We start from the raw sequence: 14,964 nt of genomic DNA, 5'->3' as shown, positions 1-14,964 counted from the left end.
TGATTCTGTTTAGTGATGGCTTCCAGAATGAATCCTACAAACTGGAAAGGCTCACACTACTTTTAGAAATGCACTGGGAACAGTCCTGAACTCTACACAATTCTCCTATATTAATTGTCCTGTGGGATTACTTAATTATGTAATATATTAGAAAAACTAAGTTACATATGTCTGGCTCATTCATTAAGAGCCAGTGAGAATGCTCAAGGGTTCTAATATTTTTCTTAAGCTTAGTTCTACCTACTTGTTAAATTGATTTTTTTCTTGATAGTATTACATTTGTAATTCTTTGAAGGTATTACAGTTCAGGGTTGGCATATTTATAATCAAATGTGTTTGGTCCCATAAAATTTATATTCTTCAAATTAAAAACATTTAATAATACTTTGGAATTGACTGAGTTGCTCAATTATAACATCAGGACATTCCCCTAATAGCATAAATGTTAAATATTTTTTATTTCTAACTCAACTTTTCCATAATTAGCTAATGTGTGTGTGTGTGTGCATTTGAGTGTGTGTGTGTGTGTGTGTGTGTGTGTGTGTGTGTTTCCCAAATATCAGATCCTCTAATCTTATAAAATTTTTATAAACGTGTTTTAGTCTCTTATAAGACAAAGTAAAGTAGGTAATCCAAAATTAGAAAATTGGGCTGGTTGCTGGAAACAAATCAGTTTCACCAAAAGAGAGACGTTGACAGGAAGCCAGGAAGGCTGGTCAACAACCTTAATTGCTCTAACAACTTACCCTTTAGTTGACACATTGTTAGCTGAAGCAGCCTCCACCTTCTTTGTCCCATGTAAATTTCTGTTTATCTTGCCTAAGATGTTTTCCCTAAAGCCTTAATAAAAGGGATGGCAGGGCCAGAGCAGTGGGTAGTTCTCCCACTATAGTTGGACTATCGCCTGGACCCCCATATCGCCAAATTGAATTTCTTCAAGTCTCTTTTCATTTGTGTGCGGCCCTTCTCCAGAACTCAAACCCTGAATTGGAACTCTTTCCATGCCATGCGGGACGTGAAAGAGATTCCTACAGCTGGCAACCCTTTTCCCATGCCCCCACGTCCCCTTAGGTTTGGGAATTCCTTTCAAATCAGAAGTTATCCTTTATTTTCACACCAGCAACCTTCTAAGGAGATGGAATTCCATTCACAAAATTACCCTTCTCCAGCACTTAATAGATAGCACAGAAACCAAAAGGGAAGCAGTATTTCTTTCAGTGTTCAGAAAAGAAACCGCAGCCAATTAAAAGTGCATCCTTTTCAACACCCCTTGCCTTTTTCTTTCTTCTTACTAAAGAGCTATTCTAAGTAGGTCTGACGTATTACTTTGTTTTTCCTCCTAGTATTTGGCAATGATAATATTGTGGGAACTCATGGGAAAGTTGCCTCTCCCTTATGGCCTGGAAATTACCCCCACAACTCCGATTACCAATGGATAGTAAATGTGAATGCCTCTCAAGTTGTCCATGGTAGAATCTTGGAGATGGACATTGAATCAACACACAACTGCTATTATGATAAATTAAGGGTGAGTTTCCAAGTGAAAATGATGCTTATTAACAGGTGATTTGCTATTGGCAAAAAAACAAATCCAAGTTAGTGTTTATTCAGCTTCTGCAAATTGTATGGAATGGTCTATCTCCCTTAAATCATGATTTACCCCCTTTATGTTACCTGTACCAAAGGTAATTCTGGTACTATATTTATTTGTATTTTTATCATTATTGTAAAAATACCTCTTGAGCTTTGTCTAAGTATATATGTATTTCTTAATTATTCTATCTTATATCCCATTTCCTGTTTATTCTTATGTTAGAGTATTAAAATTTAAAGAATCCTTTAATAAATATATATTGTGGTAATCATTGCCATCTGGACACTGATTATTGTATCAGTTTCAGAAATACCATCAGATTTTATCCCCATCTTTATTGAAATATAGTTGAGAAACAAATATTGTACATATTGAAGAGGTACAACTTGATGTTTTGATATATGTGAAATATATGAGTTTCTTGAAAGCCATGCATGATTCTTGGGTTCACAATGGCTAAAAGATAGAATTCAGTATCTGATAAATGCTCAGTAAAAGAGACTATAACTATTACATATAGTAGCTTACATTTCAGTAGAGAAATTTATGATAATAATTATAATGAATTTGTTCCAAATTATTTAGGAAAAGGTGGAGGGAAAGATAGGAAATGTGGATGGACAATTTGTGCAATAAAATGAAAGTGTGCTCCATGCTGTATGTTTGGGAACTAGCATAAAATGTGTCTCTAAATAGGTACTCAATATTTTTAAACCAAATGAAAAAGATTTGTTGAGTGCTTTGAAGGTATGCTGAGCAGTTGCAAGCTACAATTCTTTTCTTGTTACTAATTCTGCATCTTTGCTTCTTCTTTAGAATACCTCTTCACTTTCTCTCATTAAACCTTACCTCTTTCTAGTTTTTTTTTTTTTTTTTTAATTTCCTTTCTTCCTATTTTCCTTTGAAGCCCCAAAGTACATTCAATAACTGCTAGTTTCAATACCTCTTTTGGTTTCTACTTTCCACCATCAAATTTTACTGTGTCATACAATGAGCTATATCACATAAAATATATTTATTAATATAATTCAGCAGTAAATATATAAATAATTTAAAACTTTAAATCATTGCAAGTATACTACATATTTAATGGCATTTATTAATTTTAGAACAGATATGTTTACTCGTTTATTTTTTCCATTATGATAGATTATAATAACACTAGAGGCTCAGGACATGAAATTTGTGCACCAGGGGCAAGTGATATCCTTTAACCCAGCCTTCACCCTCTCCAGTCTGGGACCCTTTGAGGGCAGTTGACATCTCACAATCCACTACTGCTGGCTCCCAACTGCTCGCCTGCCTGCCTTTCTGATTGCCCCTAACCACTCCCCTGCCAGCTGATTGATGCCTAACCACTCCCCTGGCAGCCTGTTTGCCCCTAACTTCCCTCCTCTGCCAGCCTGGTCATCCCTAACTGCTTTCCCCTGCAGGCTTGATTGCCTCCAACTGCCCTCCCTTGCAGGTCTGGTCCCTCCCAGCTGCCCTCCCCTGCTGGCCATCTTGTGGTGGCCATCTTGTGTCCAATGTGGTCAGTTATCTTTGACCACATGGTGGCAGCCATCTTTTGTGTTGAAGTTATCTGCACATTACTCTTTTATTAGATAGAATAGAGGCCTGGTGCACAGTTGGGGGCTGGCTGGTGTGCCCTGAAGGGTGTCCCAGATCAGGGTGGGGGTTCCCTTGGAGCAAGGAGCCTGTGATGGTTTTGCAGGCCAGTCGCACCCCACAGTGACCCTAGCGGAGGCCCTGGTATCTGGGATTTATTTATCTTCTACAATTGAAACTTTGTAGCCTTGAGTGGAGCCAAGCTTCCTACTCACTCCATGGCTACAGCCATTTCTGTTGGGATTTATTTATCTTCTATCATTGAAACTTTCTAGCATTGAGTGGAGGCCTAGGCTGGTAAGGGCAGGTGAAAAGCTTGGCTTCTTCCATTGCCAGGAAAACTCAAGCCTCCCTCCTGCTCTCTGTGGACGTGGACGTAGCCATCTTGGTTGGGTTTATTTGCATATTTGCTCCTGTTCGGCTTGTGGGTGTAGCAGAAGTAAGGTCAATTTGTATATTACTCTTTTATTAGATAGGATTATACATACTTTTAATGAAGAAAAATAGAGGTGATTGGCTTAATTCATTGTCCTATTATCTGTGTTTTACCTGCAGATTTATGATGGAGCTGGCATTCATTCTCGCCCCGTTGGAACATACTGTGGTGCTCAGACTGAATCTTTTAGCTCCACAGGAAGTTCTTTGACATTTCAGTTTTCCTCTGACTCTTCAATCTCGGGGAAAGGATTTCTTCTAGAGTGGTTTGCAATGAATGCTGCTGTTGGACCCTTACCTACCATTGCTACAGGTATCTTTTGTAACAAATGAAATTCTTTTTAGGGGATGATATGTGTAGGCCAGTATTTCAAAGGGTTCTAACATAATAGGGCCAAATATGCAAATGAGTAAGAAGAATAAATATAGTCCCTAAACCTCCCTCCATATGTGCAATTGTTCTTTTAATTTCATAGATATGTAAAAATTGTATGTTTGCTCTGGTCCGTGTGGCTCAGTTGGTTAGGTGTCATCTTATGCCCAAAAGGTTGCTGATTAAATTCCCAGTCAGGGCACATGCTGGGTTGTAGGCTAGATCCCCGTTGGGGGTATGCAAGAGGCAACTGATCAATACTCTTCTCTCATGTTATGTTTACATTTCTCTCTCCCTCTCCTTTCCCCTCTCTAAAAATCAATAAAAATATTTTAAAATAATAATAATAATAAGCTCTTCTCATGTGGCTCAGTGGTTGAGCATCAACTTAAAAACCAGAAGGTCACAGTTCAATTCCAGGTCAGGGCACATGCCAGGGTTGAGGGTTTGGTCCCCAGTAGGGGACATTCAGGAAGCAGACAATCAGTAATTCTCATCATTGATGTTTCTATCTCTCTCTCCTTTTCCCTTCCTTTTTGAAATCAATAAAAATATATTTTAAAAATTGTATGTTTTTTTTCCCTAAAAACGCTAGTTTCCCATGTTTTTCATATTAATTTTAAGGGTTTAATATCCATTACATATTCTACTTTCAATATCTAGAGATCACCTTAGAGATCTCTAAAAATTTGATTTTAAATTCAACGCACACATAAGTGTGTGTGCGTGCGCACACACACACACACACATATATATACACACACACACTAGTTAAGGATCCACTAATGAAAAGAACTGCTTTCCCTCTGTATTTCATTTTAAATTTGCCTTTAGAAATGCTTTACTTTACCCTTTGCTGCTTGTAAACCTTCATGTTTCAAGGTAAAATTGGCCTTTTTATTTTATTTTTTTTAAGAGAGAATGGAAAGGAGGAGAAAAAAAACATTGATGTGTGAGAGAAACATCAACTGGTTGCCTCTTACATGTGTTCTGACTAGAGCCAGGTATCAAGCCTGCAACCAAAGTACAAGCCCTTGACTAGAAATCAAACCCCAAAACCTTTAGTCTTAGAGTCAACACTCTTACCACTGAGTCAAACCAGCTAGGGCTAAGAATGGAATTTCTTTTTTCCTTTTTTTAATTTATTTCAGAAAGGAAGGGAGAGGGGCAGAGAGGGAAACATAAACGATGAGAGAAAACCATTGATTGGCTGCCTCCTGCATGCTGCCTACTAGGAAATGAGCCGCCAATCCAAGCATGTGCCCTGACCTGGAATTGAACCGTGGCCTGCTGGTTCACACTCAACCACTGAGCCACACTGGCTGGGCTGGCATAAATTTTAAGCCTTTATTTTACTATGAGAGGCCCAGTGCATGAAGTTCTGTGCATGGGAGGTGGGTTCCTCAGCCTGACCTGCACCCTTTCCAATCAGGGAGCCCTCAGGGGAGCCCTCTGGGAGCCCACAGCTTAGGTGCCCACTCCCTGTGGGTCTCTGCTCTCTGCAGGGCCTGGCCACTCCATGCCCACTGCCCAGAGGCTCTCCGCTGCCCAGCAGCCCTCTATGGCTGGCACAGAATGTTTGCCTCATCACTGTGTCGGCAATGCAAGCATCCCTCCCCAGCTGCTCTGTGTGAGTGCCTGCTGCCCAGCGACCCTCCAAGGCTAGCAACGAGGCAAGCATTCCACCAGGCTGCTCACACCGCCTGTTCTCAGTGGCCACAACGCCAAGACTGGGGGACTCTTTGGCAGGGCTGAGGGGACTGGGTGCCGCCATCTTGTGGCTATGGGTGCTGCCATCTTTGTGACAGAGTAATGGTCAATTTGCATATTACCTTTTATTAAATAGAATTTTTAAGATATCCTTAGTTTCTTCATTGAGCAGTGTTTTGGGAGACTGCTTTTTCCTTAAACATTTATTTAAATAACTTTGAATGGCCTTTATAGATGGGAGGATTGACATAGAAGAAATTCAACAGATATTTCTTGGAGGATAGTCTTAGTTCTTGAAACATTTGATTGAGACACATTATCATAGGATTTCTTTGAAGAATATTCAAATTGTGAACTTATTGTACGGATAAAGGGACCTTATATGATTAGAAACTACTTGTTTCTAAGTCCTTGAGAGTTTATATTAACAAAAATTACTAAAGGTATAATTCATAGTTATTTTTATCTAGTGACTCTTAGTATTTTCTTCTGAGATATTATTTTCACCTCCTTTATAAAGTACTTTCATAACATTGAATATGAATCTCTTCCGTAACATATTAATCTATCCTAGAGCAGAGCCATTGGCAAGATTTCCAAATGTAATTTAGAGCTATTTATTTAAGTCTGGATAGCTCTTATAAGTTCACTTGAGTTAAGCTTTTTTATTTCCACAAATATTAAGTTAGAGAAGGAATCATTAACTCATGCAAAGCATCGTATCAGCAAATATAATTTAGTACTCACAAAAAATGTTTTTCTCTTACACATGTATTTTATAATTATATAGTTTTAGTGGATGAGTAAATACAATATAATAAATCTTATTTTTCTTAATCAAGAACAAGGAAGGAGAAAGTAAGAGGATGAAAGAATTTTATAACATACTAGTTATCTCAATAGTACAAATGATTATCTCATGATGAGATCACACTCTGAGATTTTCATTAAAATGAAAAAGAGCTTAACATTTAAAAATGTATTAATATATTGAACATCGACTCATCAGAATTTCTTATGCATACATACAATACATATTCAATACATATTTATTGAGGATTTATTATAGATAAAGAAATGAAACCAAGATATATTCTCTACCTTCTAGAAGCTTAACACTATTTGGAAAAGATAAAGTATTAGTTATTTCAGTTAAGTAACAATATAGTAATTAAATGACAAATCAGGTGGTATAAACAACAACAACAACAAAAAAGCAATATGGCTAATGTGGACTAAGGTCACCCAAAGGACAGAAACGTGTCAGGTCGGGACCCTGTGCATTGCTGGTGGGAATGTGAAGCGGTAGAGCCACTTTGGAAAACAGTTTAGCAGTTCCTCAAAAATTGAAATACAGTATTACTACCAATTAATATAGCAATTTCATTCCTTGTTATATACTTAAGAGAACTGAAAATGTACATCCGCCCAAAAATGTATACATGGATATTTAGAGAAACATTATTCATAATAGTGTATGAAGGGAAACAACCCCAATGTCTAACAAGTGATGAATGGGAAAGCTAAATGTGGTATGCTCTTACAGTGTAATACTACTATCTGGCCTTAAAATGAAGGCAGTATTGTTACGGGCTAGAATATTGGTGAAGTTTAATTGTTATGTTAAGTAAATGAAGCCAGTTGTAAAAGGACACATGTCATATTGTTATATTTATTTTTTTGTTTGTTTTTGTTTCCCATTATAACCATCACCCCAGGATATTTTCCCATTGATTTTTAGAGAGAATGGAAGAGAGAGGGAAAAATAGAAACATCGATGTGGAAAAAGCACATCGGTTGGTTGCCTCCTGCAGAAGCTCTGACCAGGGCTCAGGCCGGAGAAGCGCCTGCAACCAAGGTATGTGCCCTTGACGGGAATTGAACCTGGGAGCCTTTGGTCCACAGGCTGATGCTTTATCCACTGAGTCAAACCAGCTAGGGTTATGTGGTTATATTTATATGAAATGTGCTGAATAGGCTAACCCATGGGGATAGAAAATAGATTGGTGCTGAAAACAGTTTGGCTCAGTGGATAGAGCATCAGCCTGCAAACTGAAGGGTCCCAGGTTCAATTCTGGTCAAGGGCATGTACCTTGGTTGTGGGCATATCCCTCGTGGGGGGTGTGCAGGAGGCAGCTGATCGATGTTTCTAACTTTCTATCCCTCTCCCTTCCTCTCTGTAAAAATCAATAAAATATATATATATTAAAAAAAATAGATTGGTGATTTCCATGGGCTGTTGGAGTAGAGAATAGAGAATGGTGATGGGTATAGAGTTCCTTTTCAGAGTGGTAAAAATGTCCTAAAATTAGATACTAGTGATGGTTGCAGAACTTTGTGAGTGTACATTTTAAAAAGCTAAATTTTATGTGTGAATAAAAGCTCAATAAAGCCGTTATTTTTTTTAAACATGAATGAAAATAATGAAGCCTGTTCTTGTTATGAGCTCATTTACTTTAAAAAAAATATTTCAGTTTACTAAATTGAAAATTGTTTCAAAATTGCCTGGATAAAACTGCATGATGAATAGCTATACTAAAAAGGTAAAGATTAAAGTACATAGGAATCAGAGTTCTACTTAAATAATAAGAATAATAGTGTCTTCTATGTTGACTTGTTTCATGCTTAATAAACAATTAATGAAAGGGGGTTGTATGGCAAAATTACAGTGAAATAGTAGGACACAATGTGGTTTTATTCACAAAAAAAAATAAATATTTTAACCACAGCTATCTGAATCAGTGAGTTTATTAAATATTTATGGATTTTGAGAGAATTGTTTTACTTGGCCGTTTCATTTCAGCACAGGGCTGATGCCTTAGAGTGAAAGCACTAGTATCTGTCCTCAGAGCCATTTCAGAGACATTGCCTTTCACTCTGCAGGTGCCTGCGGTGGGTTCCTGAGGACCGGCGAGGTGCCAGCCTTTCTCTTCTCCCCAGGCTGGCCCCAAAACTACGGGAACCGTGCTGACTGTGTGTGGCTTATCCAGGCTCCTGACTCCACCGTGGAACTCAACATCCTCTCCCTGGACATCGAATCTCATGGAACATGCAACTATGATAAACTTGTGATACGAGATGGTGAGAAATCTTTAAAACATAAAATAAAACAAAAAGCTACTAAGTTTCTACCTTACCACATGTTAAGCTACATCCCATTATAATCATACGTGTTCTCTACCTTCATCTGTTTGCATGGAATTTCACAGATATTATTATGGCCAATGAAGGCATCAAATACTGGAATCAGCTACCCTTTCTGAAGAACATAAGGAAATTATGAAATTGTTGCCAGTAAAATCATCCACATACTATGTCAGGGACAGCACTACATTCTGAAGAAGAAACCCTACCTTTGGTTTAAGTAGTAACTAACAGTCTGAGTTTCCAGGTAGCACTGCTGTCTTGTTGAAAGGCTATGGGGATAAATCTTGATATTTTATACCTATGACTTTAAGATCCAAGTGTGAAAAGTATTTGTAATTACAATATGTTTAATTCTCTTTGTCTACTGAATCTCTGGGTGGAATGGGTAGAATTAAGGGCTAAGAATTTTCACCTTTTCCTCTATACACAGGCGTAGAATTGCTATGCATTGGTTGAGGGATATGTATGATGCTGACATGCACCTGTACAAACCATGCTTCACCATTTGCATGGGACCAAGATTAAGGAGGTCATAACCTCCAGCCAGTGTTTCCCACAGTGTGGTCCCCAGCTCAGCAACATCACCATCACCATCACCTGGGAATCTGTTAGAAATGCAAATTCTAAGCCCCATCCCAGACCTACTAAACTAGAGAGTCTCTGGATGTGACCCAGATATGTGATTTCTAAAGCTTGTCAGGCAGGGCCAAGATTAGGGTCAGGAGAGTAAGGCAGGAAGGCCAAGATTAGGGTCAGGAGAGTAAGGCAGGAAGGCCAGGCTAACAGTATAGTCAGATCCTGCCTTTATTTAAAATTTTATTATTTTTTTTGCATTAAAGTCTATATTTAAATATTGCACTAAAATATTATTTATCTTGATTTCTAAGCTCTTTAGCATCTCCTTACATTTTGCCCTTGATTTAAAATGTTCACTTGCCTGCCCCTTCTCCCAGTCCCTGCCCCCAGGTGCTTCTGATGTCCTCTAAAGTTTGAGAACCACTTCTCTACATGGTAGATGTTGCAATTTCAAATGCCTACCTAGACAACAGGTAGCATAACCAGTGAACTGTTAAACTGGAGAACAGAACTGAAGGGACAGCTATTAGGAATGCAGGCTCAATGCTTTGGGTCTTATTTTTTTTAGGAGATGTGAGAAATAATGCATTTTCTATGAATTTCCCAAATGTTAAGTTAATGAAAAATGCTTCAGAGTATTTGTGTGTGTGTGTGTGTGTGTGTGGGGAGTCCAAACAAATATGTGCTTGCTTTTGGCTCACAGGTTGCTAGTGTGCAAGCTCTTGGTTTAAACAGTGAGAAAAATCAACGGCAAAGGTGCTTTATTTTCCTTCTGTGGAGGTTGGATCCTAAGTGAAGACTCAAATTAATCTTACAAACAGGATGACATAATAAATCACAGCTTTCTCCTCTTTTCCTATCAATAAGCAGCTGTTAGGACATTGCCCAGAGGAACTATAATATTTCCTCATATCCAGGCATTCCTATGGATATTAAAAGTTTAAATTTTTCATGCAATAACATTTGTGCATCCTCACACACATATTCCAAATATTAAATATTCAGAACCCAGTGGAAATTTTAAAAATATCTTCAGTAGGTAACTGTCAATGGGTGAATTATGGTTATTTTAAAAAATCACTTTTATTGGTTTTGTTCCACCAATAACTTTTCTTCTGGGTGACCTTGCACACATTACTAAATGGCCCCAAGATTCTTCTATCGTATGTGAAAGAGACTAACATCTAATGCAGGAGGTTGTTGTGAGGATGAGGGAAAGTAATGATTGCAAAATCCTCTAGCAAAAACCCTGGCCTTTGGCATATGGATAATTTGAATAGTTTGATTTAGATTTCAATTTATTTTGAGATATTTCTAAAAGAGTTTTCATTATACTCTTTTTATAGAATGAAGGTGTTCTTACTGAAACGTAGAGCTGCTTTAAAGAACTCTGTTAATTGGAGTATATATATATATGCCAAAGCAACATTTTAATTGGTTCGTGAGTTATCCATATAGATTCCTTTTTGTTCACCAACAGTGTGAGTAGATGCCCAATAAGTTAATTCTTTCTGTATCTGTTTATTCATCCAAGAAATAGTTATTGAACACCTACTATGTGTTCATTGCTGTGTGGTGTTGGTTTTTTTTTTTTTTCATATTCACAGTGGTATTATGTTTTAGAATTAAATTTTAAATCCCACTTTAATTATTTGTTCTTTGTCCAACCTTATTTTTACTTCTGAGTAGAAAGGTCTTAGGACATTTAGAAGCACGTTATCATAGCCTCAGGGCCCTCTGGTGGCTGTGGGCATTCCTGGGCCCCCTCAGAGGCCACGGGGCCTTCCTGGGAGAGCTGAGTCACTCTCCCAACTGCTTACTCATTTTGCAGTGTTGTGGTGCTCCATTGAATCAGTCTTTTCCAGACCATGCCTCAACAAATTCTGCATACCAAAGGTTTCCATAAACTGAGGCTCCATGCCACTACATTCAACCTTAAAAAAAAAAAAAAAAAAAAAAAAAAAAAAAAAAAGTTAAGAAGGAAGAGAGGAAGGATAAAGAAAAAGGGAAAATAAAAAAATGTACCAAAAATTAGTAATCCTTTTATTCCTAGATCTTTCTTTATGATCTTAAATAAATCATTTAATAGCGTAGTTTGGGCATCTGGAGTTAATTGGCTAAGTAGGTTTCAAACTCTTATTGACTTTTATGCTCAATGCCCTTCGACAAATTATATATCTCCTCTACGACTTTTTCCTGTCTATAAAATGAGGATAATAGTGACACCACCCGAATAGTGTTAATGTGGGGATATAATCAAGCATTACATGTAAAGCACTCAAAGTGGTAATAGCAATTGCTCAATAAAGTTTGGCTACTAATATTCTTGGGGCCTTAGCTTCCATGTCTCTAAAATGATGATGCTGGGCTACAGAGTGAATCCCCAAATGACCTTCTAGTCCTATTCCTTTACTGTTCATTGACTTGGCCCTCTCTTCTAAATGTCGGTTTCATTCCTGCTGCAATCTATAGGCTGAGTATGTGGGAAGCTCTAGAACTACTGCAGTGTTTATTATGGCGACTGGGGGACGACAAACCATCTGTAGTTATTGGGTTATCTACTAAGTCTTTAGTTCATCAATAAATAATTATTTAGTGACAAGCATTATTTCAGCAGTCTTGGAGAAGTCTAAAGGGAAAAAATCCCCAGTCTCCCTAAAAGGTAAAACATACACATAATAAATATGAATGTATAATAACTTCAAAATTTGGCAATACACACAATTATAGAATAAGCTAACAAAAGCAATTTTGTGTGAGATGTGTAGCAACATAGCATAGTGAAGATAAATGCAAAAATAGTTAGAGATAAAATTTTAAACTATAAAAAATACAAAAGTTTCTAGAAGTCAGAAACCCTCCAAAGAATGCCTTTTCAAGCATCTGGTATTTATAGCTATGCCATTACATTTGTAATTACAGAAAATAACTTGTTTACTGAAGTAGTTAATGAGTTTTAGGTAGTGGTCATTGTCCAAAAGGGTTCATTTTACTGGTTATGTGAAAGGACAAATCTCCTCATGTCTCATATCCTATTTTTGTTTTTATAAGCTTGAAATTCATTAATTCTCTGCCCTTGGGAAAAAATATAATGTGTTTTCCCAGTCAAGGACTCCAAGTCTGCTATAATTTCCTCTTCCCCATTCCAGGGACTGGCAAGTTGTTTTGACTAATACTTATTATCCAAGAGAAGCCGAAGGAAAAGGGACATGAGGTGACCCAGCCTCCTCCGTGTCTCTGGAGGAGCACAGTTACTGAACCTATTTTTTCTCATCCTCCACCTATGGAAACACATGTCCTTTCAACAGCAAAACAACTAACAGATGAATAGTAAAACAAGAAAAACTAAAAACATTTCTGGAGCTGAGGGCACACATCTTGGTAAATGACCCTATAACGTTAGCATAGGATCTGAGGCTGAAGAACCAACCTTTTTCCTGTTTTATCTATCAATCATCTATCTATCTATCTATCTATCTATCTATCTATCTATCTATCATCTATCTCTCTATTTTTAAAAAATATATTTTATTGATTTTTTTACAGAGAGGATGGGAGAGGGATAGAGGGTTAGAAACATTGATGAGAGAGAAACATCAATCAGCTAGCTGCCTCCTGCACACTCCTTACTGGGGATGTGCCTGCAACCATGGTACATGCTTTTGACCGGAATCAAACCTGTCAAGCCTGGGACCCTTCAGTCTGTAGACTTATGACTGAAATCAAACCTGGACCCTTCAATATACAATCCTATGCTCTATCCACTGAGCCAAACCAGTTAGGGCCCCTTTTCCTGTTTTAGACACTTGACCATCAGCAATAGGAATCACTTAGATCGGTGTCTAACGCACATATCAGCACTAGTCCACAATCACTCCCAATCCACATACTCTGATTTTGAGTTTCAACATCAGCAAGAACTGTCAGTTTTTAGAAAGACTTGAAACTTTCAGAGAAGTGTTTTATCAAACAGCAACAAGAAGAAGAGTAAAGAAAAAGGCAGGTGGTACCATTATAAACTGGAGCCAGAATGATGTAGTTCCAGGACTGCCCTTCTATTTAAGAATCACATTATGTGTTAGGGATGCAGACGTTCTGAGAAAAATTGTGAGCCTCTTTGGCTGGGTTGCAGATGATGGTGGAGGAGATTCTGAAGGCATATTTTTATGCTGGTGTTTCCTTTCCTTGGTTCCAGGAGACAATAACATGGCACAGCAGCTGGCGGTTCTCTGTGGCAGAGAGATCCCGGGACCCATCCGGTCCACTGGAGAGTACATGTGGCTCCGGTTCACCTCGGACTTCAGTGTGACCAGGGCGGGCTTCAACGCCTCCTTTCACAAGAGTAATGTGACCTAGTTTACTTAGTCTGATCTCATCCCTTTCACCTATCTCTTACTGTCTCCCTAATCTACTCTGCTCATTTCTCCATGATAGGACACAGGTTTGTTATAAGTCAGAGCACATGGTCTCTGTCCATCCTCTGGATGGCTATACTTATATCAGGAACTGAGTCCTGATCCAAGAAACTGGCCAAGTTATACAAAAGGGTGGGGTATCTTCCCTCCACAGTAGGTACAAGAGTAAGATCTTTAAAACAACATTTTAGCCTAGCTGTGTCTGGAAGTGGGAGACAGCACAAAGTCATAACACATTAAAGGAGCAGTAAGTAAGAGTTATCATCAGTTCAGGAAATAACGGGTCAAAGCAATACAGAAGATATCTTCATAAATCCCTTGGTCAAAATAATTCATTTGGAGAGTGACAGGAAGAGTTTGCTGGTCTTGAAATAGGAATTTGATGAGTTAGAGAATGTGCACAGTATATGGCAGGCTATGACGTGTAGTGTGATTGAGACGTTCGAATCTTGACAAAATATGAAGTACAATAATAACTTTCAATTCAAGCTAGATTAAAGTTCAAGAAGTATTTCAAGGAATATGAAATATCAGAAGGCTCTCATGCTTTTAACTGGAAAACATAATTTTAAAGTAGATTATCAATCTAGACCTTAAAAATTAATGTTCTCTCACTATTTATGTCTTTTCTAGAGTAGAGAGGGATTGAAGATATATTGTCTTTCTCAAGGGTGGCAGGCTGCATAGTGGTTTAACAGAATGGGCTTTGGAATCAGACAGACCTAAGATAAATCCCCGCCTCTGCGATTTAGCTGGTTGTGTGACCTCTCAGCTCTCACTCACTGATGAGCTGTTCAGTGCCTGACAACTGGCAAATTACTGCCTGCTCCGACCATTCTCTTTCCTGAACTCTCAGCCTCTCACTCTCTCTCTCGTGTATCTGTATGTATGACAGCTCATGATAAATAAAGTTTCTGTGTGGAAAACTGAACTCTTGACCCTCACCATTTTCCACCACCTCTACCAAATTTTCTCATGCTACATTCTTCTCAGTTTTATTTTAGGTATATTTTTTCTAGCTATTGAAACCAAAAAGCTTGGCATCATTCTCTCTCTCTCTCTCTCTCTCTCTCTCTCTCTCTCTCTCTCTCTCTCTCTCTCTCTCT

The 14,964-nt window shown here is 38.1% G+C and overlaps 1 protein-coding gene across 1 annotated transcript in view; it reads left to right on the top strand.

The window, feature by feature from the left end:
- Positions 1-14,964, top strand: part of CUBN (cubilin) — a gene marked incomplete at its 5' end in the record, with an annotated part of 295,765 nt that overhangs the window by 179,494 nt on the left and 101,307 nt on the right. Inside the window, 4 exons of the mRNA XM_084880474.1 lie at positions 1,344-1,528; positions 3,758-3,950; positions 8,604-8,801; positions 13,639-13,785. Coding sequence (XP_084736600.1) covers positions 1,344-1,528; positions 3,758-3,950; positions 8,604-8,801; positions 13,639-13,785 — 723 coding nt within the window. The remainder of the gene's footprint in view (positions 1-1,343; positions 1,529-3,757; positions 3,951-8,603; positions 8,802-13,638; positions 13,786-14,964) is intronic.

This window comes from Pipistrellus hanaki, assembly GCF_964339955.1.
Source record: "Pipistrellus hanaki genome assembly, chromosome: 1".
In the NCBI taxonomy this organism is placed as follows: Eukaryota; Metazoa; Chordata; class Mammalia; order Chiroptera; family Vespertilionidae; genus Pipistrellus; species Pipistrellus hanaki.
This window is presented reverse-complemented; position numbering and strand designations above follow the sequence as displayed.